We start from the raw sequence: 27,159 nt of genomic DNA on the forward strand, positions 1-27,159 counted from the left end.
CCCCCCCCCCCCCCCCCCCCCCGATCTATGTCCCACTGACTGGAGAGCAGTCAGCAAAGTGAAAAGAATAAGAGGGAGCAATGTGGGAGAATTGGTCCCCAGTGGACTTCCTTAATACCTGTGGTGGTTAGTGTGTATGTGAGTGCAAATGTTGGTGAGAGAGAGTGAGGTGGAGAGCAAAACAGTGAGGGAGAGCCAGAGGATGAGAGTGGGGAAAAGAGAATCTGTGATCACACACAAAACTTGGGACAGATTTTGTCTCTGCACACAGTGAGAAAAACACAGAAGGGTGTGCTTAAAAATAAAGATAGCAACATGCTCCTCTTCTGTGCCTGCACGTACGCTGATGTCCCAGCGTGAAAGCACACGCACACAAACAAATACACACGTCAAATAAAATATTAAACACTACACACCATACTTTGTGTATCTTTTTTTACGACGTAAAAATGCCAACCAAAATCAAAAACCGTCAGTGAAAAAAAGATTGCATGCATGTCTACCAAGTCTCATGAAACACAAAAGAGCACCGACTTGTGCAGAATAAGCTCAAAACAATTGTTGGTGACAGCCACAGCCTGAAAGACCAACTACACAACAGCCTACAACTCAAAAATAAACCACAGCACAACGTCCTCAGACGTCGTCGTCATCACCACATGCAGCATCCATTCTCCGCCAGTGAGCGGGGAGCTGACTCTCAGTTCAGCATCCCCACAGCCAATCGCCTTTCAGGGCCCGGGGAAAAGGGTAAGCGGTACATGTGGGTCAGTAGAGGAATGTAACAAGTTGGTAACTGCTCTGCAGAGCTGCAAAACCTGACTGGACATTCAATTTGTCCCACCCACTTTTTGGTCCAAATCCATTTTTGCAAAGTCTTTGGAAAGGTATTTGATAAAATAATGGGGAGAACCATTGCCGCGACTGATATATTAACATGTTTTTTTTAGTAAATAGAAAAGAGAAGGGAAGGAAAAAAGAATAGCAGAAGAATTTGAGGTGCAGTTTTCATCTGAATAAACCTGGTCAGTCTGAAGGCTGTTAACCCTATTGTGTTGTCTGAGGAAGGCCTTACGCTCCATTCTCATTGGTAAATGGGAAGTCGGGTGAAGTAAGATGTTAAAACTTTTTAAAGTCATTTTTTACTTTAAAATGAAAAAAACATTATTTCTCTATTTTACCAGAGCGCCTATATTTACAACCAAACTTTACTCGCTAGGGAACCATTATGCTGCCTTATTTAGAGGGCTTTCTTTAGAGTTTTCTCTGTAAAGGACATACTGTCACTGCACATAGTATAATATTGCTTAATGCAGCACTCTGTTTCTCACAGCACAGCGCTGGGCCAAATGGCAGAAAGTGTTCCAATTCTATCAGCGCCTGTGAAAGATATCACAGTGTGCCGTGTTATGCACTATGTGAGGGCCGTTAATGGCTGTTGCAGGGCCAAGCACTAAGAGACCAGCAGACTAATGAAAACATGGAGGGAGATGAGTGTGTGCTCTCTGCAATACACAGAAAAACAGACAGAAGAGCCTTGGTGAGAGGTGCAGCTAAAAACACAGAAATAGATCAGAATGAACAGAGAAAATTATGTTTTTTATCATTATTATATAATTTGATTCTATTTGTCTAAAAAGAGTAGTTTGACATTTTGGGAAAACATTTAGCTCATTTGCTTTAGTGCTGAAAATGATATAGGAAGATGGATAACTCTTTCATGTTCTACAGATAGTAGTCAATTATCTTATCTTAGCATAAAGACTGGAGACAGGGTGAAAGAGCTTGCCTGGTAAAAAACACTAACTAACTCATTAACTTGTTGTATTGCATTTAATATGTACAAAGAAAGAAGCAGAAAACTGGAGCCTTTATTGGTTGCCTGGCAAATTCACAGTGATGACAAGAAGCCGCTGTATCTGGTCAAAAAATAGTCTAGCACATAACCCCCCTCCCTGCAAAACCACAATTTGTTGTTTTTACACTTAGAGACAAGCAGGAGCCAGGCTTAATGTTTCCCTCCCCCCATTTCCACTCTTTGTGCTAAGCTAACTGGCTACCGCTACAAATTTAACAAACATTAGAGTGACACCAATATTCTCATCTAACACTTGACAATAAAGCAAGTGAACTATTCCTGTAATTTATAAGTATTTCTAAACCTCTTTCAATACTGCAGGTTTTACTGGAAATTAGGCTGTATAGTAAATGACTGGCCATTGTCGTTGGTTGTCTCACATTTAAACCAGGTGGTTGCTAAAGTCATAAGATGTTTGTTTCAATAATATCAATGGTACGGTTCACTCAGGTCTTGTGTGTGCGAGCAACACAACGTCACAGGTGAGAAAGGCCGGCGGGTCAAGAAAGCCGCATGTGGTTAAAACATGCAAGACAGCAACCTCACCCCACAGCGGGGGGCAAAAGGAGGCGGAGGAGAGGCCAGGCGAGGCACTGACTACCGGTGGAGACGAGATGACACCAGGTGACTTAACAGGCAAATGGGAAAACAGAGAGTGACAAACACAGTTCCTCTACCTGAGCACCTCGGAGAGCGAGGAGTCGCTGTCATCCGACCTGGAGGCAGAAGAGGAGCAGGAGAGGGGAGGGCAGGGTGGGAAGAGGAAAGGGTTAACCACGCTAAGGAAAGACAGAAGGGTTACTGGCAAAGGGTTAAAAGGAGGAGTGACTGGAGGGAGGGTTTAGATATCAAGCAGAGAGCAAACTGGCAGGAAAGCTCAGTCAAATAATAAAGCTTGTCCAGTTTTTATCAGGCAGTTTGCCATGAAATGGGCTTCTTCCCAAAGATAACTACTGAACAGTCTGTATTCTTTAACTGCTGTCTGCAGATGTTTACTGTAGGTACACCCAAACTGGCAAAGGTTGGTTAAATGGACGTTTCCCTGGTGGTGTTAACATTAAATGTTAAAGGTTTAAAGAAATAGTTATCGACCTTTTGGCTTGTTCACTTTCTTGCCGAGAGTTTGATGAGAAAATTGTTTCCATTCTCCTGCCTGTCCGTCCAATATAAAGTTACAGCCAGCAGCTGGTTAGCTTAGCCTAGCTCTGCCTGACGGTAGCATAGTTTAGCCTGCCAGCACCTCTAAAGCTCACTAATAGACAGGTTATAACTACTTTCAATTAGAACAATGACATGGGGCTATGTGCTGGGCTGTAACCAAGACTTGTGATAGTTACACAGCTTATTACCAATTAAACAAAGAAACATGTTAGTTATTGAGCTGGTTATCCCCGTTTCCAGTCTTTATGATAAACTAAGTTAGACGACTGCTGGCTGTAGCTTCATATTTGACATACAGATATGAGAGGGGCATCAATATTTTCATCTAATCTTTGGAAAGAAAGTGAAAAAGTATCTCGCAAAATGTCGAACTTTTCATTTGAAAAAGGCAGAAAAAAGGTACTGAAAGAAAGAAGGAAGTAGTCGAGAAGGGACCACTAATATAACGCTAGGCATACACAGAGGTCAAAGAACTGCACGATACAATTTGTACACTTTTGCAGCCCCAATGCATGACTCCCCTGATACTAGTGTCCGCTCTCACATCAACTCTTTCCAGCCACATACAGGCAACTAGTGCAGAAAGGAACATATTAGGATCAGGCTCCAGGGTTAACAGAAGGGGAAATGGAGGATAAGGTTGTCAAACTCACAGGCCGGGTCCGCTAAAAGCTGTCGAGGGAAAAATCTAGACCACACCAATACAGTACTTCCACAGAGTGGACACAGTGCAATGAAAGTGTTATTATATTGTAAATATTTTATAGCTTCAGGTTTGTCACCCCGAGTGCCTGTGCTTTACACACTCAGAATCAGGAGACAAGAAACCTTCGTTTGAACATGAATTTACCTCATCGAGTTTCAAATCTGTGTCAAACGCTGGATCCCTGTCGCATAGGCAACCAATCTCTTCAAATATGATTTAATTAAAAAACAGAAGCAGAAAACATCCATACAGTCCCAATCGCAAAAACCTCTTATTGCATTTTAATAAGTTTTGTGAACTTGCAAAAGGTCACCACCATCTTTTTTCTTTGCATAGCAGACAGCTTCTCATTTGGCACCCAATTACACAGAAATCATACATACGATCCAGACTGGCTTTATAATTACTATTTTTATAAATTGTCTCCACTTAAAGCGTTGAATTTATGCTTGTGATGCATCCAGTATTTACTTCAGCAAAAACAACAAAAGATTTACCTCCAGACACACCTCGCTTAAAAATAGTGTAAATGAAAAAAGTATGTTACCACCCTCCATCAGATTGCAACTATGCAAATACTCCCTGATCAAATATGAAAGGAAAAACAACCTCACACCATTTCATCCTCCTACATCAGGCTCTACAGGAGGGCTTCTCCTGTGGGAACTACAAACACGACCCTAAACATAAATATCCTCCCTCACTGCCACACTGGCTTAATTTAAAATGACTACCAATCACAACAGCTGCATGGAAAGATGATAAGAGCCAACTACCCGTGCTCCAGATAATGAGGACCCACAGGCTCCTATACACACACATATTCACACATACAGCACACACAAAACACAAACACCATAACTCATTTCAAAAAGCATCCTCGCTAACAATTAGGGGTCAATAAAGCTGAGAAATGTTCCGGATTAATAAATATTACAAAACAAACAACTTCAGAGCCAAGCGCTCACTGAAAGGCTGAGGTCCATCAGGACCAAGACCTCACGCCACACGAACAGTTTCTTCCCGTCCGCAGTCGGGCTCATTAACAGAGCCCGGGTCCCCCACTGACTCTCTCATCCCCAGGTCTATTTCCTCCCAGTCACTCCCCTGCACATCCCTTCTAGTTCTTATTTAAAAACACTCGACACTTTTACACTACACTTACATCTCACTTGTTCATAGTCCTGTTATCTATTCGTTTGTGCACTTTATTCTATATTTTTCTGTACATTTTAATATGTTTCTACTTTGCACTGTGTTGATTGTTGTCGATTGTTAAATGTTATGCACCTCCCATCATGTCAAATTCCTTGTATGTTCAACATACCATGGCAATAAACGGTTCTGATTCTGAAATGAACTGTTGACATTTGTCAGAGTTGAAAGCTGGAATTGATTGTGAGCAGGAAGGGAAACGGCCGGTTGCTCATTCCAGACTCAACACGTTTGCAGCTGACATTAAAATGTATCTTATATCCACATTGTGTATCTCAATGTGTAAGCATGTAGTCCAGCTACACACATTGAGACATGTTTATAAAACATCTAACTACAGCCTCAAACATTACCATACATTTTAATCTAATTCTCTCCGACAACAAACCTGAATAATATGAGAAAAAGATTTATTGCAGGGCTCTTTTTTATTGGATTAGATTGTACAAGGTGATTTATCTTTCTCTTACCAAATGCACCTCATGACATCTCAAAGCAGACATATTATACCACATCTTGCTTTTTTCCCCAAACAACCACAACTGCCCTGCCAGTTTGCTCCTACAGAGGATGTTACAATGTGAGGTGATTCCCTCCTATTTTGCATGTGTTTCCTAGTAACTGCTGTATGTCGACTGGAATCATGCTGCAATTAGTACAGTCTTGTTGTTAGCCTGTGGTTGTGGCTTGGATGATCAGATCTTCCATGCCTCTTGAGTGCACTTAACATCTGGATTCTGTGAATGTTCGCACCATCCGTCCTCCCAGGAACTATATTAATCCCAAACAAGTATTTTTTCCTCGAAAAGGGGATAGGATAAGAGCGATTCATCTGACGATAGACAGTTGGAATAGCACACTCTTACATCTACAACGCGGCCAAAAGCACTTTCCTCACAAAAGGCCTGACCATCAGCCTGTCTACAGGGCCACTTTATACTATGGAAGAGAAGAAAAGAAAAGAAAGGACTGGTTCAAAGTGAGACTGAATTGACCTGATGAGAATGCAGGGACAAAGGGACAAAAGCAGTGAGTGCGTATGTTTGTATCTGTGCAACAGTGTACTCACTTGTCCAGAGCAGAACCTTGGGTTTGGTTGCTGGTGAGCCTTGAGAAAACATTGCGGTCGTTCCTGGCCCTTAGAGGAGGGGATGAGGGGGGAGTATAGCCGTCAGTGGGCCTGATAAAGGGGCAGGAGGGTGAGGAAGGTTTAGGAGAAGGAAAGACAAGACGAGTTAAGAGGGAAAGAAGTAAAGAAAATTACATTACACAGTCAGAAAATGTGATCAATCTGCCAACAAAATAACAAAAGATTTGATTACAGTGCATGTACCTGTACGCACGGTCGTAGGATTTCCTCCTTGTTAGAGGGGAAGTGTCATAACCCCGAGACTGCCTGGGACTGACACACAGACACAGACACACACACACACACACACACACACACACACACACACACACACACACACACACACACACACACACAAAAGCAAACTAAGCCAATCTTGAAGGGAGTGCACAGGAGGATGATTCACGTATATGTAAACTGTTGAGAATATATAAGAAAGAAGGGTTCTTTGGAATTTAACAGCATTTCTAGCAGACTAAGCAACTGGCAGACTAATTTCTTTAAATATCAAATTGTACACAACGGGGCGTCCCATCCCCGAGGACTGATGCAAATCTGACTGATTCATTGGCTTCTCTTCTTCTCTCCTTGAAGCCGTTTTCTAGCCTAAGAAATGTCAGGTCTCTGGTAGTTTTCCAGTGGTTGTTAACTTGGTAGTGGGCTGTAGGAAAAAAATCACTCAAAGATTTTGACAACTTTGTCTCTGTCATTAGGATTAATAATGTTCCTGTTGATTTGTGATATTCCACTGGGTGTATGGTTATCCAATTATCCTTGAGTTTTTATTTAACTTGTTTGTTTATCCTCGTAACACGTTTTCTGTTTAAATGTTCCAGTTCAACACGTCATCGTCATTCCATGACTCTGCTCTTCTGCTTGTTTAAGGCTCTTCAGCGAAACAAATGTTGACCAAAATGCCAAATCTTAATGAAAAACTCTGTTGTTCTTTATATTGGTTGGTTTCTCTTCTGCACTTGTATTTCCTTTGTTGCAAACGTATTATTTCACTCTAGCTGTAGTTGTGGCCTGTAACATTTGCATATTATATATTATACTTAATTTCATCTAACTTTAGAATTTCATCCCAATGATTTTCTTTGCTTCTGTAAATTCACCTTGCTTCATCACATATTTTGATTCACTTACAAGGTGTGGCCCCTGACAGGTAGGCTGATGGTGCGGGACACCCGGTCCCTGTGGTAGTGGTCTCGTAGGGCCAGGCTGAGCCCCAGACTAGCTGTCGCCAAGCTCAGGCCGTCCTCCTGGATGTCCGTCAGCGAGGCCAGAGACTTGGTGATGTGCTGCTGCTTGCTGCCTGATGAGTGGTCGACACTGGGACCAAGATACTCTGCAGACACCGCCTTCATCTGAGCTGACAGACGAGGCTCCATCTGATGAAAAATGTTACAGGGGACAATAAGAGGATGATATGAGAAAGGAGGACAGTGTGATATGAATAGCTGAGCAATGAAATAAAGATAAATATTGACTTTAATTAAGGCACAGGAGGAAATTAAGATGCTGCCAGAAAAAAAACAATAAGCAGGGAGAGAAAAGAGACAACAGCCATTATGGGGTAAAACAAAGGCTGGATAGGAAAAAACAACTAAAATACCCAATAAAGGATAAAGAACACAGTATTAGCATGAGGATAAAAGGGATTGGTGTCAAATCAGAGGTACCTCCTCAGAATATTCAACCAAGTTTTAGGAAGTGGAGGAATTGTAAGTGTTTGCTTATACTGCCACCTCATGGTTCCAAACTAAATGGCAGCTGCTCTGACAGACAAACTGTGGCATGTGTTGACAGTTAAAATTAGAGCAAGGGTCTCAACACAATCACTAACACTAACGCTATTTGATAACATGCAGTGTCATCATGGTTCATTAAGGTCTGACAGTCTAGATACTGAGAGACGCAGCACTGCCTGATGCTTTGAGCACTGACACTAACAAAAATAGATCTATTGTGAAGTATACATATGGAAGTAATGTTAACACCTGGGTTTAAGAAAACTGGACAGAGGACACCTTTCCTGTGTAAAGAATGTGGATTTCAATCTGCAACAACTACGCACTTCAACAATAAAAATCAGATGTACCTTTATTTTGAAATCATCTTGGCTGTTGGATTGTTTCATTTGCGATACACTGCAGAAAGAGAGGAAATCAGACTCATACAGTACATTTTGCAAAATTAGACTAATTTTGGCACATTGTGGTAAACGTTTTTTTTTTATTTTGCGTGGGTGAATGCAGTCTCACCTGCTGTCAGAGGCTTGGCTGAACTCAGAGGGCTCCTCGTCTGTGCTGGCATAACCATTTTCTGGAAGCACACAAAACATACAACTCGTCAGCCCCCAGCACACCGTACATACACTTCCACTTGCTAATGTCCCGACCTAAGACACTCACATTTTCTAATATCACAGCATTTTCAGTTTTTATTTATTCTCTAAAGGCAATTAAGGCAAGAGAGCATTCAATATAAAGTCTTACACACTGCCACACAGAGCTAGACACAAACAAACAGCACCACTCACCCTGCTGTACATTGTGGATGAGAGCCTGAAGCTCAGGGATGTATTCTGCCTTTTCCTTCAGGGCATCAAGGATTATGTGATTGTGAGATGAGCCAATCACATCCGTCTGTCTCAGCTGACCCTCCAGCAGGCGGATCTGAGCCTCCTTCTGAGCCACCTGTAAACTCTGCGCGCGCACAATGACCGGACAAATCAAAAATGATGATGAACACACACACACAGTAATGTTGCCCTCAACCTTTACACTTGATATTAATCAAACAACAGTAAAGCTACCGCCTAGTAAATACAGTGTTTTACTTTTCTGACCACAGACAACATCTTGCAGTACAAAGAGACACAACTAGATGGCCCCACACTCCCTTATTCAATGCACCTCCACTTCTCTCACTAGGGACATTGCAACATCACTATATAGGAATAAGAAAATAAAATGTTTGCCAGTTGCAAGACATGATAACAGTACAAAACTATTTTAGTTCACCGTATTTAACACCCATAATAAGTAAGTATATTCTATTATCTTTGTTTTGTTGTTAATGCTACATATATTCTTTCACACCTCCAAGAGTGCAGATTTAAATTGTTCATTATTGATTTTTCAGATGTTTCTAAGCCTGCAAACCCACTTATTGTCTAGTTAGGTTTTCGTAGGGGCCATGTGTGATGACTTACTTTGTCTATGGAAGCCTTCAGGAAGTGGTCCAGCAGGTGGCGCGCTTCAGCCAGAGAGCAAGAGCTGATCACCACTGATGTGTCCACTGAGTCCAGCTCATCCTGCAGGAAAACACAATCATAGGCATTGCTATAGATCTCCTGTCACTTTTCACAGCTTCGAAGCAAACATTACCGTGTGTGTGTGTGTGTGTGTGTGTGTGTGTGTGTGTGTGTGTGTGTGCGTGTGTGTGTGTGTGTGTTCATACCTTGGTCTCCTCTATCTGTACAATGGTGGCCTGGCAGTCAGACAGGCTGTCATTGATGTAGTCTATGTTGGCGTTCAGCACCTCAATGTCCTCGTTAATTTCCTGAAGGAGGCGGTCTTCTGCTTCTGGCCCCTCCCCATCTGCCATTAGTACCTCCCTCTTATGTGAGAGCGATTCCTGCTGGACTGTCAGCTCCTCTCGCTTCTGACTCATCAAAAACACAAATGCACGCAGAGAAAAAGAAATGTCAGAGCTATACTTACAAAAACATATGCATATGTCAAAGATAAGGACATACAATTGTTATTTTCACAACAGGAAACTATATTAACTACGGTATATCTCTGTGCAATACGAACACATTTTAATATATGCTCTAACATCTTGCAGATTCATAGAAAAACACTGTTCCCTTTTGAATAGTACGGCATGATTTTATCAGTGTTTGTCTATGAAGAGAAGAGGAAAGGAGAGCCTCACTCACTTAGGTTTGAAATACTTTGATGAAGTGAGCCAGAAAAGCCACTAAGATGTCACCATTGAAACTGCTGCTGACACTACCATGTGCATAGGTCATTTTAAGTCCTTATATTTAATTTGATTTTAAGCAAATGTAATCACACGAAGAAAGACGCCTCAAATAGCACCATTTCCACCTTAATCTCGAGAAAAAATGTGAAGGCCATTCCTACCTTGATGAGGCGATCCATGTCGGCCTCCACGTTGGCGATGGTCATTCTCTGCATGACAATGTCAACAATGCGACGCTCGAGTGCTTGCCACTTCTGACGGGCAGACTTTGAGAAGCTGCTAGCTCGGCCCGCCGCTGCAACGCTGCCCAGGCCTGCTGGCTTACGCTGCAACTTCTTCCTATTGCTGGGAAGAGATAAAGGGAGAGAGGATTATTTTGACTGGACGCCAAAATAATTAGCTGAAATGATATAAACTATAAAGCTCCGTAAAGCTGAGAGGAGCTGCAGATTCAGGTGATAAAGCATCACTACCAGTAAGCCCTAACATATTGTCATTTAATACATTTTGATAAAAACATCAATAACAAAGACGGTGTAAACACGTGCACATGTAAAGTCGAGGTCATTAACTACATGAGCCCATCTTACCTAATGACCCTGGATCCATCCATGCTCCCTTCGCTCTCGGCCAAATATCCAAACACATTGTTTTTGTTGTTCCACTGCTTCACCAGCCCGCTCACAGTCCTCGTAGTCTCAGGTTCAGAGCTGCTTGCTGTAGTGTTGGCCGATAACTCGGCTCCAGAGTCTGTAACTGAGGGAGAGTAGTTCCAGCGGGCCACACGCCCGGCCACGCGGTCTGACATGGGCTTGGCCAGGCGCCGCAGGGCGGTCACCTCCTGGGTCTTTCTGCGCAGCACCTGCTCCTGTTGCCGCTTCTGCGACTCCAGCGCTCGAATCTGGTACTGATGGACAGGACGGAGAGAAATAGTCCTTTAATATGTGTTTATCAGTCCTCGCCTCTCTTTTTAATTCATCTTGAAACATTTTTTAGTTTATATTCCTAAGCTAAATAAGACAGTTTCCACAACAGGCTTACAAAGTGTTGATCATGAGAGGATTTTAGGACGAACCCTGAATAAAAGGATTACGAATAAGGCAGTGCAAATGTTTCCATGCTCACTAATAAGCCCTCTCCTCCAGGGAAAACAAATAAAGATGGAAATGAATGCATTTAGGCTATGTACTGATATTCAAAACATAAAAGTTAATCCAAACAATCTGTGTGCAATATGTACATGATACTTAAATCGGTTTTAAAGTGCCAGGCTGACAAACACAGCAACTCATCAGCATGAATCATTCTTTAGAATGTGGACCATGTTGACAACGGCTGAAACTTAGATTGAACACGCTCATATACAACATTTTCTCATACTGTCTCATCTTGCTCCAAATAATTCTATTTCAGCATGAGGCATTAGAAGGAGCCGAAGCACCAAATCAAATATGTTAATATGTGTTTCTGAAGACTGTAGTATCTACTGTTTGCGGTGCTGAAAATCTCCGTCCTAAACACACACAAACGCATGCAGTCTGACCTCTTGTCGGCGCTGCTCTTTCTTGAGTTGGGCGATCTCACGGTTCCTCTTTGCCTCCACCATCCTCCTCCTCAGCTGCTCCTCCTTCATTTGCTTCATCAGCGTCACCTGGACATAGCAGAGAGGGCAGGTTTCTTAAACTGCACCAGTAGTCCTGCTCAAACCACGTCATTCATCCATGCTCCTAATCCTCCTCACTCACTATTCCTTCTTTTTACCTTGGCTTTCTTCATGTCGTTGACCTCCGTCTGGAGTTTCTTCAGCTCCCGTTCATACCTCCCCTGGTTTTTGAGGAGACGTGCATGCTCTTTTTGTGCCACCTGTAGCTTTAGCAGATCTCGGTTCATCTCCTTAAGACGTTTCTCATAGTCCTGCTTGATCCTGCCGGCCTTCTCCTCCGTGTAGTTCTCCATGGACACTGTGTAGCCGTGGAATAATGTTAATGACCTGTTGTCAGGCTTTACCTTTAGTGGCACTTTTTACTTTTCTACTGATCAACAACTTCCCAACCACATGTGTAAACTACTAATTCCATGATGTTTAAACGTACTGAGATTCTGCAGTACGCGGTCTCTCTCCAGCTGAGTGTCTCGGATCTTGTTTTGCAGTAGAACAAGCTTCTCCTCGTACTGCAGCTTCAGCATCAGCAGCCTCCGCTGGCTGTTCTCCAGCTCGTCTATCAGCTTCTGTTTGATCTCGATCTCGCAGGTCAGATCAGCCAGGTCCGCCTGGAAGTTGGCTGCAAATTGGAAGGGAAAAGTCAGACAGAGTCCAAAGAAGCGCTTATAGAGTAGTTAAAATAATATTTTCTTTTATGATACTGACATAAATAGTGGGACATGTCAAAACAAGCTGCCACACAGTGTAAATTCTGCACATTAAAATTCAGCTCTACTCTACTCGACTATAAAATGTCTCCTTCTGTCTTCACTGCCATCTGGCAAACTGCATAATGTTCTTAAGAAAAAGGAGATGCAGGTTACGTTAGATGGGACAAAGAGTCTACAGCCACGCTAGCAGCTCTGTAAGGCTGTAGACAAATTACATATCAATCATGTGATTATTTTTGCAAAGATTTAGTCATAAATTACAAATAAATTGAAATTTAGACCAGATGATGGTGCTAGAGGAAAGGTTAGGGAGGTCATTATGATGCATCATCTAGGAATCATGAATGCAAGATTGTTGTGTCAATTCATCTGATGGATGTTGAGATATTTCACTGGAAAAGTAGAACTTTGACCAGCTGGTGGCGCTAGAAGAAAAGTGTATCATCAATTAATTAGGATTCATCCTCTGGGCACAATGATTGACTGTACAAAATTAAATGGCAATTAGTGGCAATCATCCAAAAGTTGTTGAGAGATACTTCCCGATCGACCGACACAGAGACAGACAGAAAAGGGTGAAGAGCTCTGTTGGTTTTGCAGCAGCAGTTGTCAGGAACGCACCTTTCTCTTCAGAGTCTGAGTCTGAATCCACCAGGCTCTCGTCACTGTCAAACCCGTCCTCTTCCTCCTCCCTGCCTTCCTCTTCATCCTCCCCCTCATCTTCATCACAACCGCTCTCCTCCTGCAGTGGAGACATGACATCCTACACGCAGAAACACACAGATGCATCAGACCTTGTTCCGTTTGTTTTCGTTTTAAATTCGTATGAATGCAAAGGTGTAATTATTACCTCAGTGTAATTGTCGTCTGAATCGATCTCCCCATTCTGTCCATTCTGACCACTCCGCCCGTTCTCTCCATTCTCGTGAGTGTGCAGTTTCACTCGTTTCTTCAGACCTTTCTCCAAATCAGGACTACAGGAAGAGAAAAGCATGATTGTTCAGCAACATGACAGTTGGCATTGTATCATCAAATTATTTTCCTTAATTTCTTTTACTATTTTCACCTGTGGATGATCGTCTATCAAATTCAACTGCAGTAATATGAAGGTTTTTTTGTCCATTACCATGTCTTACAAACACTCTCTGTCATGTAAGTGAGATGTCACACACTCCTAACAACCACCATTAAGGCTTTGGGAATGTTGCCAAGTGATGTGCTTATGGCAAAATCAGACCTCTGAAGGCATTAGCAAAGTCTTCTTCAGCTCATCTCAGCCCTTTTAGCTCTTTACTTTTTATTGCCAATTGTACTCCCCTTTGATCCCTCTTTTACAACCATCCCCAGTCCCATCCCTAAATTCCCGTCTACCTCCATCTCAATCCCATTAAACCTCAATTAGCCTGTTAGGCTTTGGACTCTTCATTCTCATGACCCACTGGCCGACTGAATTAGACCTTTTTGTGTCCAAGCCAGCGTTACTACTCAGCACTGGCTGCATCCCAGTTCTATTCAGAAGCTGGCCGTCCCAAAGCACTAATCAACTTGTGATGTGGCTCTTAAGCTAGAGGAGAAAAGCAATGAGGGGGGGAGAGAGTATATGAGCATGCACAAAAACTTACTCATTATACTTTTGACAATGGCTTAGAGGGAAGAATGAGAAATTGAATTGACATCAAGCTGAGATATTTCTGAGTTTAGATATATGAGAGAAGAGCTTCCCGGACTTCCTTTGGATGCGACTCCCCCGAAGACTTGTGCCACGATTTCTATTATATTCTATTTTGTTTTGTGAAATTAGAGTGTGATAACATCTTTAATGCATCCCTCTATCCTCACCTCATTCTTCTCTGCCTCCTCTCCTTCTTCTTCAGCCTGTCGATGTCCAGCTTGGCCCGGCGTAACACGTCCGTCAACTCGGCCTCCATTGATAATGAAGCGGGGGAGGAGCCAGGGGGGTGGCCGGGGGCGGGGCTGAGAGTGGAGGAAGGGAACGGGGAACGCGAGGAAAGTCGGACTGTCTGCCGTCGCAAAGACTCGTTCATGGCCTCGCTCTCAAGAAGCTTGGATCTGAGGGAGGAGAGAGGAAGAGAGGAGGAGAAAAAGACAACTCATCAATCCATAACATCTGCTTTGTTCTGAGAAGAGGAGAAAATATCACTCTGAAATGAAAAACAACATTCAAGTTCAATTCATAAGCAAAATAGAAATTACCTTATCTTCAATTCAATACACTCAGGGGTTTAACCTTTACAGCCTTGCTTGGTTTGGTATTACCAGAAGCATATGGTAGCTTACTTTAGCTAACATTAACAAATTTGTATTGCTGTGCAGCTAACTCTAATTTAACATTGTACCATAATTGTCACTTGTGGTCACATTTTCAGCTAAAGTCTTTAAAGGTATGAATTTGCTGATTTGGCAGAGAAAAATTATGATATGTGATATCATAATAATCAAAGTACAGAAAAAGCAACTGATCCAACCACATCCATTCGGGGAAATGGAAGTGGTCTGCATAGTAAGTCTCATGCTTTCTAGTGGCGAGTTAGATGAGACAATTTATACGGATCTTGTGTCTCTCTGGTCAGCATGAATCTCCATAGCCAGGGGAGATGGTTAGCTTAGCTTAGCATTACAACTGAAAGAAGGGTAAAACAGCTAGTCTATCTCTATCCAAAGGTAGCATCCATCATTTCTACATATCAGTCTTTGACCAGATTAAACAAACAACATATATCTTGTAAAATACTGAGTATTGGATGTGCTGGTAGGTGCACTTCCGACAGAACCGAGCTAGCTGTTTCCCCTTGTTTCCAGTCTTTATACTAAGCTTGGCTAACCGGCTAAAGGGCTTCAACTCCATATGGAACAAACGGAAACAAGGGTAGTATACATCATCTCATCTAACTCGTGGCATGAAAGCTCATGAGCGCATTTCCCACAAATGTCAAAATATTCCTTTAAAAAACAAAGTCAGGTCAAAAGTTTGTAAAGTAAGTGATGGCAGTACATAAAGGTATAATAGGAGGTTTGGAGCTCTTACCTAAGTTCTTCAACCTCTCGGATGTAGTTCTGTATTAATGCACCGATCTCCTCATTGCCCTCACCTAACATTCAAAGGGAGAAGGAGCCTCAGGGCACAGAAAACACTCAATACAATAAGGATGCATTAAAGTAAGATTCAAGAGGCGGACTTAGGAGCAACTGAATTCATACATTCAGAGCAGTTTCAAATCTCCCTCACGTACTTGACTTAGTCAGCAGAGTGTTGACCTCATTGGCCAGCATGTGTGTTACACGGGTGTTGAGGTGGTCAATGGTCTCCTGCATGGCCTTCACCCTGTGGCGCATTGTGTCGTTTTCTCTCTGCAGCATTGCATTCTCCGTATACAGGTCGCTGTAGCCCTCTGAACCATCCTCACCTGCCACACGCTTGCCCTGCACAGAGACCCAAACAGTCAGTATGAACATCAATTACCCTGAATTCTACAAGCATTTTATTTTCTCGTCTCATTCTCCACTCTCCTTTCTGCATAATTGTTGACATTAGATAAACCATGTGACACAGAGCTTCTCAGCACAAGCATATTCAGATTCAGGATTCATCTCTTTGGAAAATGCTGACGTTCCACTGATTAATCTTCTTCATACTCTGCATGCACTATAGCAAAAGTATAAATGGATGCGTGTGTTCCAGTGAAGATCTTTAATCTTATATAGTTATCAGCTGCTGCTGCAGACATGGACTCTGCTTTTCTTACTCGCTCTCTAATACCATCTTCACTTCACTCCCATTAGTGTTGTCTTTTTTTCTTCTTCTACTCAGTGACTATTCTCAATTTCATCCATCATGTCAGCCCTCATTGCATCAGTTACACTGACAGCCATGTGTTGTCTCTCTTCTCCAACTCGCCCCCCCATTTTTCTCCCCCCCACTTTTTCCCCCAGCTTTCTTATAGTCATCCATCCCACCCATCTCTCACCGCCTTGTACTCCAACAGTTCCATCTGAAGCCGGGCTATCTCGGCTCGCAGGGCGCTGATCTGCTGGCTGGTCTTGTCTTGGTTCACCACCACCTTGTTCCTGATGTTTCGGGCACGGTTGGCGTACTTCAGTGTGTTCAGTGTCTCCATGAAGTCCCGGTCTGACGGACTGACGCAGGCGATCATCACTGTGCGACTGAAGAAGAAGGAAACGTATCAACTAATCATTTCTGCTCCAGTGCCATGATAAATTACGACTTTCTCTTTTTGAAACAATTTTCATATTATCCCAGAATTATATTATTTTCCTACCACATAAATAATTTGTCTGTATGTACAGTATATGTGTGTGTGTGTGTGTGTGTGTGTGTGTGTGTGTCTGTGTGTACCTGTTGCCTCCCAGGGAGTCCTGTAGCAGACGAGTGAGTTTGGAGTCTCTGTAAGGGACGTGCCCTCCCTTCTTGGTCTGGTCCCCTAAAGCACTGATCACATTTCCCAGCGCCAGCTACAGCACACACACACACACACACACGCACACACACAGAAATTGATGAACTGATTTTCTAGTATTATTAACATGCCGACATATAAAAGGTTCTTAACACTGTTGTTTGCTGCTTTATTAATGCTCTGAGTATCGTATTGAGAACCTTTAAGAAAGCAGAAGAGAGATATGGAAACTCTGTATTTAAATACGTCTCACACACACACACACACACACACACACACACACACACACACACACACACAGTTTATATGTCTGTCTGTCTCACCAGTCCACAGTTAATGGAGATTCCCTCACGGGCTCTCTCTCCTGTAGCTCCTGTGCGTTTCAGCCTCTCAGAGCCGGCCAGGTCCACAAAGTGGAACTTGGCCATCAGTGTCTCGAACTCCGGCTGAGCGATGGGGCCGGAGTCCACACCGTTCAACTCCCCGTTCTCTTCTGCTCCTCCGTTCTGCTGGCGGGGGTGGACAAAAAACAATTCAAAATGAGTTCATGAGTTGAGAACGTCTTACTCGAAAATAGCAATGATTTCATGGTACTATCACTGTAATACTAAATCATCTTTTATTTTTGTTTTTTCCCCTCATAACCCCCCACCCCCCTCCATCCCCCCCTCCCCCCTCCACTCCATATCTCACCATTTGAGCCCGCTGGCACACTCTCATCTGACAAAGGTAGATGGTGAAGATGGCATGCGAGCGGGAGCTCGTGGCGTTCATCTGGGTGCTGGCTGTGGTGCGGGACAGAGCACCGAGCTTCAGGCACTGCAGCAGCTGCAGCACACACACACAATATGGAGGACATTTGGTTATGACTGGTTAGTTTGAACTAAAGAAGAAAATTTCTGAGAACTCAACACAAACAAGTCTTTGTATCCAATGACATTTCTACTTTATTTTTTCTACACACTCAAAATGCTGGCAAATGCTATTTTTGCCCTCTCTACTGATAAGTCCTCTCTTGCTTTTGATCCTCAACCTGATCAGCTGACTTTCCCCACTTCCATCAGTCTCCCTCCCCCTGTTTTGAAATTCCCCATCCACAGAAGCACCCATTCGTCTCCATTCTTGTCTTGTCTCTCAGCTGTCTGAAATTTGGGGAATAAATGCACGGATGACCTCACCCAAATTAAGCATCTCTTCTCCTTTTCTTTCTACTTTCATTTAACAATCTGCTCACATATAGTGTACAGAAATACTACGTATTGAAAAAGATAAAATGCAAGGATGATGACTGCAGATGACTCGCATACGATACCAACACACACAAACATGCACCCACCTCCTCCTCGGAGTTCACCAGTCTAGAAGTGACTCCAGTGGTGTAAATGCTGCCACTGGCGTCTTCATGGATCTTAATGTTGGACTTCCTGTTCCGGTTCTCTGGATCTCTGGCTTCGTCGAACAAGTCCAGGACCTCTTCATTGTACAACTGCAATAAACAGAAAGCACAAACACATATGCATCATTGTACAATTTATATATACTCAATGCTAAGGCAAATACTCAATTTTAACATAACCATTAAACACAATTAATTAATGAGCAGTTTGTCATATGCTACTCATGGTCTCCCATTTTCTCACAGCTGTGTTTCTTATTTACACACAGGTCAAATGATTGACTCAGAAACTAAAGAGGGCAAGGGCCACAGCCGAAAACTCAGCTGTTCCCACCTACTCCCAAACACACACACACACACACACACACACACACATCTGTTAACCGTCAACAGAGATAACCTTGTGACCTGAGAATAAAAACACATGAACAGCAGAGAGCAGGACAGACAGAAGAAATAGGAGAAAGCTAGAAAGAAAAAAATTTTTAACATTTATTTTATTGTAATTATTATTACAGAAATTGTATTAAAGTAATTAGATCATGCACACACACACACACAAACATATAAATGTCTGCCCACAGAGGCAACCCAAACCTTTGCCTGCCAGAAACCTCTGGAGGAAATGATTACTCGTCATATTATCTCATTGCTCCTACACAAGCATCCCTCCCTCCCTCCCTCCCTCTTATCCCTCGCTCTTATCCATCCTCTACCACACAGTGATGAGGAATAATGTCCGAGGTAATGGCCAACATTAATCAAGACCAACAAAGCACAAGCAGACATTCCTGCCCATCTGTCATTGGGTTGTAACTTCCTGTTTGTGGAAGAGGGGGCTGATCCTCTCGTCTCCCTGTTTTGTCCCATCTGGTTAGAGTTAATATGGACCGATAACCATCCCAACACACACACACACACACACACACACACACACACACACACACACAAACATTTGCAAGCAAGAATATCAATTCTGCCCTGTTAAATTGTTAGATCAAGTGTGTTTGTACATGTGCTCTCCATCCATTCACATCTACATGTGTGTCACCCACCTCTAGGAACTGGGCACTGACTTTAAACTCGGGTGGCTGGATGCCGGCCTCCTGGGCGTGCACCCTACTGTTCTGGATTCCCTCAAACAGCTGGTGAACAGCCCGTGGGATGATGCCCTGCTCATGTGGGCCCAGGCTCAAATCAAAGCCCGTTCCCATGGTGTAGGTCTTACCCGAACCCGTCTGAAACACAGTTTATCAACCACGATGAGATACAATTTACCGAGTACTCCAACCATCAGACATCTATGTACAGCATCCTGTTTTCACATGCGTGTATTGTCAGTTAATTAAACTTCAATAAACTGTGTGTTCAGGTATGTGTGTGTGCTTTTATTCAACTAGAATATTTGGGCACCAGAGTATCAGTCGTTATCAGTTATCCAATAAGTACCAGACATATAGATCAACATCATCTTAGTATAACTGAACCTCTTACAGAGAAATCTCAGACTAAATGTTCACAATAAAATGTAAAAACAGTAAATATAACAACACAACATTCAAAACTTAAAAATATTCAAAATTAGTGTTGGGAACATACAGTGGGTACGGAAAGTATTCAGACCCCTTTAAATTTTTCACTCTTTGTTTCATTGCAGCCATTTGCTAAAATCAAAAAAGTTCATTTTATTTCTCATTAATGTACACTCAGCACCCCATCTTGACAGAAAAAAACAGAAATGTAGAAATTTTTGCAAATTTATTAAAAAAGAAAAACTGAAATATCACATGGTCATAAGTATTCAGACCCTTTGCTGTGACACTCATATTTAACTCACATGCTGTCCATTTCTTCTGATCCTCCTTGAGATGGTTCTACTCCTTCATTGGAGTCCAGCTGTGTTTAATTAAACTGATTGGACTTGATTAGGAAAGGCACACACCTGTCTATATAAGACCTTACAGCTCACAGTGCATGTCAGAGCAAATGAGAATTATGAGGTCGAAGGAACTGCCCAAGGAGCTCAGAGACAGAATTGTGGCAAGGCACAGATCTGGCCAAGGTTACAAAAGAATTTCTGCAGCACTCAAGGTTCCTAAGAGCACAGTGGCCTCCATAATCCTTAAATGGAAGAAGTTTGGGACGACCAGAACTCTTCCTAGACCTGGCCGTCCAGCCAAACTGAGCAATCGTGGAAGAAGAGCCTTGGTGAGAGAGGTAAAGAAGAACCCAAAGATCACTGTGGCTGAGCTCCAGAGATGCAGTAGGGAGATGGGGGGGAAAGTTCCACAAAGTCAACTATCACTGCAGCCCTCCACCAGTCGGGGCTTTATGGCAGAGTGGCCCGACGGAAGCCTCTCCTCAGTGCAAGACATATAGAGTTTGCCAAAAAACACATGAAGGACTCCCAGACTATGAGAAATAAGATTCTCTGGTCTGATGAGACCAAGATTGAACTTTTTGGCGTTAATTCTAAGCGGTATGTGTGGAGAAAACCAGGCACTGCTCATCACCTGCCCAATACAATCCCAACAGTGAAACATGGTGGTGGCAGCATCATGCTATGGGGGTCTTTTTCAGCTGCAGGGACAGGACGACTGGTTGCAATTGAAGGAAAGATGAATGCGGCCAAGTACAGAGATATCCTGGAAGAAAACCTCTTCCAGAGTGCTCTGGACCTCAGACTGGGCCGAAGGTTCACCTTCCAACAAGACAATGACCCTAAGCACACAGCTAAAATAACAAAGGAGTGGCTTCGGAACAACTCTGTGACCATTCTTGACTGGCCCAGCCAGAGCCCTGACCTAAACCCAATTGAGCATCTCTGGAGAGACCTGAAAATGGCTGTCCACCAACGTTCACCATCCAACCTGACGGAACTGGAGAGGATCTGCAAGGAAGAATGGCAGAGGATCCCCAAATCCAGGTGTGAAAAACTTGTTGCATCATTCCCAAGAAGACTCATGGCTGTACTAGCTCAAAAGGGTGCTTCTACTCAATACTGAGCAAAGGGTCTGAATACTTATGACCATGTGATATTTCAGTTTTTCTTTTTTAATAAATTTGCAAAAATTTCTACATTTCTGTTTTTTTCTGTCAAGATGGGGTGCTGAGTGTACATTAATGAGAAATAAAATGAACTTTTTTGATTTTAGCAAATGGCTGCAATGAAACAGAGTAAAAAATTTAAAGGGGTGTGAATACTTTCCGTACCCACTGTAAGTGTATTGCATGATAGTGACAAGCAGTGTATGATTAATTAACCCTGTGTCACCACCCACTACTAAGTGTTTTATTTAGCTTGATTTGTTTTGCAGCTCCAGGCTTGATATGAAACAGAATAATCAATCACAAATCTAGAAAACATATATTGTTCCAAGATAAATCTCGATTAAATGCCAATTGGTGTGTTTAAGATGTGGTTATGTTCGCTATCTGTCACATGTGTCATCAGTGTAACACATGTATCACCAACAGGATTGGGATCAGAATTGGATGGGTATTCAGCCTGCTTCTTTGTTTTTTTACTTACTTATTAAAATATTATTTCATATAAAACAAACTGAATAATGACAAAAGCTATGGAACTATGTTCTAGAAATTAATCCAAAAATGAATCCCTAATATAAAAATCCAAGTCTCTGCATCATACCTGTCCATAAGCGAAAACTGTTGCGTTGTAGCCCTCCAAACAGCCCTCGATGAGCTTGTGAACACAGGCCTCGTGGATTTGCTGCTGCTCAGAGTCGATGTCGAACACAAAGTCATAGGTGAAGGCTTTGTCTTTACCCAGGAGGACTTGTGGTTCTCCAGGTGTGACCAGCGTGCACACGTGACAGCCCTCTATCTTCTCCTTGGCCATCTGAGGACGAATCCTGGAGGAGATAAGAAAAGGACAGAGTGAATGGAAAAAAGAGATTCTAACATCATGAATTAAAACGTGTAATATGGGTGTCACTGTTTTAATGCACCGTGCAGATCCAGCATGACAATCTGATCCACAAGCTGGACACGCTCTGCTCTGACCTCATGATCATGTTGAGTGGAAACATTTGAAGTGGGATATGGAAATCATCCAAAACTAAGCCAGGACTGTAAAATCTGTAATCTATTTAATAAGATATGACCTTTAAAACATCAGATGCTTTATCATAGTAAACATGTAATCAAAGAATACATTTTGTATCATGTTTTCTGCTGTCTCTGTATGTATTTTAAACATATTTTGGAACTGGGTTGCCATTGGTATCCATTGTAATTGTTGTGAAGCCAAACTTACTGCATGTTTTTAATGTTTGACACTCAAAACATAGGTTTTCATTGAAGTATTACTTAAAACCTTGGTTGTCACTGTCCTGGGTCTGCATACATCACTGCTGATCCACAGATTACGAAAAGGTGTACGCCATCAATTTAGCATTATATTCATATGACATTAAAAGACTCCAGACACAGGATTTTAAAGGATCAAAGGGGGACCAGAGATAATGTATTTTATATTCCATACATTGTCAAAACCTGGCGTCTACATTACCCACAATGCAACAATTCACTTCACTGTACGGATTTGGGTGTGTTTTGCTTGTAGTTGCGAATATAGCTTCAAGCTGCTAGCCTCAGGCAGAGATCGGCAGCAGACTTGTAGTCTTCGGTATACTATCAACCGACACACAAAGGAATTTATCCAACTTTCCAGATCCCCCTGGAGCCACAAAGGGATCCTTTCTCTGTTTGAGCTGACATTAAGGCAAAGTAGTGTAAGTTTTGGTTGCCTTATAAAAAAGTGTCCCATTGAGAAGAGCAGAACGTATATGGTTGAGTGGGCTAGAACATCGACCACACACTAACTTTATAGTCAGCTTACAGTAACCCAAAACATTCACGGCAGAAACCCATGTTCAGCCTTTTATATCAAAACCCAGCTGTGTCAGACAGGCACACTAGGGCTGTCCTCAACCAAAGAAATTCTTAGAGGATTAACACTCGCACCATTTTGCCGACTAATTGATTAGTTGATATAATCGACAGATCTGAAAAACTGGGTGTCTCCACAAAGAATTGCATAAAAGCACCACTTGTGTTCACCAAATCTGTAATGATGAGTCCTTCAGAATGAAGAAAGCATAGAAAAGACCTAACTAGCCCTTTAGCAAACTCTGGTCAGGAACATGTTATATATATAGAACAGGTTTTCATAACCCGTTTGTTAACATAAGTTTACTCACTCACACCATCCTCGAACACGGCTTTATCCAAAAGGGGCATTAAAATGAACCATCAATTTGATTGACTGCTAGAGGAACGTGTAGCAGACTGCGGCGCGATAGACAAAAGACAAACAAGACATTCGCTTCACTTTATAGAGTGGAACTAAACAGAAATCAGTAACAGAAGAACAGCCCCGAGGACAAAGCTCATACACAGTACTTCTGTTTGTGCTGTTGATTATTAAGTCGGAAAAGTGTACGAAATGAGTAATGAGCCATAAAAAGAACAGTTCTGAGAGGCCACTGAAGATGATGTGGCAGACTTTGGCTGATAAGTCATCATCAGCTGTTAATCCTGCTGCTCAGGACTCAGAGTTCTGCTGGGCTTTCTTTCCTGACAGGTAGTTCATCGTTCAAGTTAATTGCCTTCATCTTGCATCCCAGCTGTAAAATAATCCCCGATTTGATGAGTCTGAACATCGTCGAACTCCGTGACAGAATGAGGGCCGAGTATTTAAATTTAGGCTCATTTCTTTTATCTTGTTTGGCTGCAGAACGACTGAAAGCCTTGCAGGCATCCCTGCTGATTAGAGGAGATGTAGCTGTTAAAAAGTGACACTTTTTTTTTTTTAATTGCTTCTGCCGCAGCGCTAATTCATTGTGAGAAAACACTGCAGAGAAAACTCAAGAGTATACGCAATGTACATAAAACAGAAGATCTGTCACATGGCACCACTGTTAAACTTGGGCTTTCAGTGGTACAATGCGGACACAGTTGGGAGGTAATCACTTTAAGCTGCGGAAAAAGCTGTGAGCCAGCAGTATCGGAGCACTGGGGCCACCTCTACACATGCTAACCCCCCCCCCCCCCAGTTCAGTCTTCAGGGGATGCAAATCAACTCCCCCGCACACAGTGAGATCGCTCCACAGACTCCCTTTGGGATGCAACAACAAAGACACACACACACACACACACACACACACACACACACACACACACAAGCTGTATAGAGTCATAAAACAACAAGAGAAATGCCCAAACACATACAGCTGCTATACGGATAGTGGGCACCTCACAAAGACCCACAGTAACTCAAGACACAAATACTGTACACACAGTTCACAAACAACCTATCTTTAGTTCACACATGGTTCCTCTCAAGCATGCATTAAGAACCACACCCACTGCTAACACTCAGAGTAATCCTGTTACCGCACGTCGTTATGGTGCTGCAGAAACACACAAACACATACAGCTGACAACAGCACTTTTTGGCCCTCTTTTAGGCCTTGAGGCGTCATGGAAGAGGGTCTTCCAGGAAGGAATTAAAGACATTAGAATAGTCCAATTCAGCAGCAGCATACTGACCCTGGACCACCTTATAATAGACAGTGAGATATAGAAAGCAGCTTGCAGACAGATGAGTCCTTTATATTACTGGAGGTGACCTTAGCACGGAGGTTAATGGATCTAGAACCACAGATCACACATGAGTCCGGTTTAAGCCAATTATTAACATAAAGTGGATGTGGCAGGAGGAGAGCGCTGGCTCTGCACAATGGATTTATGAGAAGACAAACCGTGTGTGTGTGTGTGTGTGTGTGTGTGTGAGCTGCAGCTGTATCGTAAAAGGGTTGGAGGTTATTCTTCTCTCCTTGTCTTTTGTGTACAATATTTATAGGTCAGAAGTGTCAGGTGTAACACTTGACAACTGACATTTAAATGAAAGAAAAGAAAGTAAAGTATACAATATAGAGTATGGGCTGGTAATAAGTGTATTGAGTATCACATCCATTTGCTGCAACTCTCTTTGAGGTACCACATTTTGAAATCATCAGTCCTTCCCCCATTAAGAGGATCAACTTTTCATCATCACTTACAGTGAAAAAGAACATACCAGCTTTATTACTACTTTGCTTTGTCTCGCATTGACCACTGACTGACTCAGAGAAGATCGGCCTCTGCTGTCTGATCTCTGACACAGTACATAGAACAGACACTTTCCAATTCATAACTTCTACGCAGCCCGACACAGCAGTTTGGTTTTCTTTTTCAAAATTCCAGATAGAGAAATAACAGGTAATTTGTTTGGTCTTGAGTTTAGCTGAGACCCGAATGCTGCAGTATATCAGTGGCAATGGCTGTTGGTTAAGTGGTCCGCCACTGTTTGGAGAAATTGAAGACCATAAGTGTCTGCACAGAAATGTAATTGCAGAGGATGAAACCCACAGACTTTGGTGATCCGCTGACTTTTACCCTCGCACCATCATCAGGTCAGAATTCTACCTCCAAATACCTGCAAAACGAATGAGCTGTAATTTGTCATCAGCAATGCTAAACATTAAAACAGTCTTTTGTATGCAGACATGTTACCATTGTCACTGTGGGCACGCCACGTTAGCATGCTGATATTAGTATTTAGCTGAAGTCAGTAATTGAAGTCATTCATCAAGCACACATTCCAACCATTTGTTAGTTACAGCTTGTCAAATGTGACTATTTGTGCTTCTCTGTGTTTTCTATCAAAGTCGTTCATACGTTTGGACTCTAGGTCAAACAAAACAAGAAAAATAAAGACATCAGCTGGGGCGCTCTGAAATTGTGAAAAAAAATTAAATTTCATAAATGAATAATATTACACCATAATAAATAATCATTGGCTGATGCCCAAAGTATTCTAAGATAAAATAGAGGCCTATGTCTACATTTATCACTCTTCTATATATATATATATATATATATATATATATATATATATACATATACATATACATACATATACACACACATACGCTTCTTCTGAGTGTCTTCTCCAAAATCACAGAAGTGTAAAACATTCCCAAGACAATATGGCTGAATTCAGGAAAGTCTTGACAAGCTTCATATCAAACAATAATACACACACACACACACACACACACAACAAAGAGACACAAAGACAACAATGACAGCCCGTCAGTTATCCACAGGGAGAAGAAATGGAACAGCTATAAATAATCAATTCACACACACACACACTCATGATCACACCACGGCTCAGCTGGATGAACATTTAAGCCAGCTGTGCGAACAAAAGATGGGATCCATAACATTGATCGGAACAGCGAACATCTCTCACATACACACACACACACACGCACACACACGCACACACACACACACACACACACACGCAAGAACATTTAGCAGCTAAAAATAGCCCTTAACACCACGACTAAATGAGACAGAGTCGTAGAGGGACACAAAGAGAAACAGATTGTGGATCCCTGATGCAGCAAATTATTAAAGGCATTTATCTTTTCTCATCTTTGCACACGAATAGAAAAACGGTTTGAATAGCCTGAAGACTAAACAGAGTCCATGAATGAAGCAATAAAAAGCTACACACACACCTTTTTTCTTTATATACAGATGAATGTATAGGTAGGAACATGGTGTCTATACACTCATTATCCCAGTGTTTTCTCAGGGGCTCTGAACCTACTTCTGTCAGACACACAAACAAACACACACACACACACTCAAAGTCAGAAACTCATTATCCACAAGCTCTGAGGGAATTCACTTATTACAATAATTATCAAACCCAATAGTGCTAATTAGGATCAGACCCATAGGATCAGACCCATAAAACACACACACACACACACACACACACACACACACACACACACACACACA

General features: G+C 42.3%; 1 protein-coding gene across 5 annotated transcripts in view; it reads right to left on the bottom strand.

Moving 5' to 3' along the window:
• The window catches only part of kif21b (kinesin family member 21B), a 57,074-nt gene that overhangs the window by 11,177 nt on the left and 18,738 nt on the right, over positions 1-27,159 (bottom strand). For 2 of the 5 annotated variants that reach the window (XM_031861649.1, XM_031861389.1), the window contains exons 2-27: positions 21,923-22,145; positions 19,326-19,508; positions 18,211-18,360; positions 17,568-17,702; positions 17,198-17,383; positions 16,814-16,929; positions 16,425-16,620; positions 15,690-15,879; positions 15,485-15,548; positions 14,278-14,508; positions 13,289-13,412; positions 13,060-13,201; positions 12,159-12,347; positions 11,827-12,026; positions 11,609-11,716; positions 10,656-10,972; positions 10,227-10,410; positions 9,535-9,738; positions 9,287-9,388; positions 8,612-8,777; positions 8,334-8,394; positions 8,171-8,219; positions 7,216-7,460; positions 6,274-6,342; positions 6,010-6,120; positions 2,536-2,574 (exon numbers count right to left, since the gene is read on the bottom strand). In XM_031861649.1, the coding sequence (XP_031717509.1) occupies positions 2,536-2,574; positions 6,010-6,120; positions 6,274-6,342; positions 7,216-7,460; positions 8,171-8,219; positions 8,334-8,394; positions 8,612-8,777; positions 9,287-9,388; positions 9,535-9,738; positions 10,227-10,410; positions 10,656-10,972; positions 11,609-11,716; positions 11,827-12,026; positions 12,159-12,347; positions 13,060-13,201; positions 13,289-13,412; positions 14,278-14,508; positions 15,485-15,548; positions 15,690-15,879; positions 16,425-16,620; positions 16,814-16,929; positions 17,198-17,383; positions 17,568-17,702; positions 18,211-18,360; positions 19,326-19,508; positions 21,923-22,145 (3,984 nt within the window). The remainder of the gene's footprint in view (positions 1-2,535; positions 2,575-6,009; positions 6,121-6,273; positions 6,343-7,215; positions 7,461-8,170; positions 8,220-8,333; positions 8,395-8,611; positions 8,778-9,286; positions 9,389-9,534; positions 9,739-10,226; positions 10,411-10,655; positions 10,973-11,608; positions 11,717-11,826; positions 12,027-12,158; positions 12,348-13,059; positions 13,202-13,288; positions 13,413-14,277; positions 14,509-15,484; positions 15,549-15,689; positions 15,880-16,424; positions 16,621-16,813; positions 16,930-17,197; positions 17,384-17,567; positions 17,703-18,210; positions 18,361-19,325; positions 19,509-21,922; positions 22,146-27,159) is intronic. The other 3 variants (XM_031861735.1, XM_031861564.1, XM_031861471.1) reach the window with 2 other exon arrangements.

Source organism: Anarrhichthys ocellatus, unplaced genomic scaffold (assembly GCF_004355925.1).
Source record: "Anarrhichthys ocellatus isolate YVR2014 unplaced genomic scaffold, GSC_Weel_1.0 scaffold1, whole genome shotgun sequence".
In the NCBI taxonomy this organism is placed as follows: Eukaryota; Metazoa; Chordata; class Actinopteri; order Perciformes; family Anarhichadidae; genus Anarrhichthys; species Anarrhichthys ocellatus.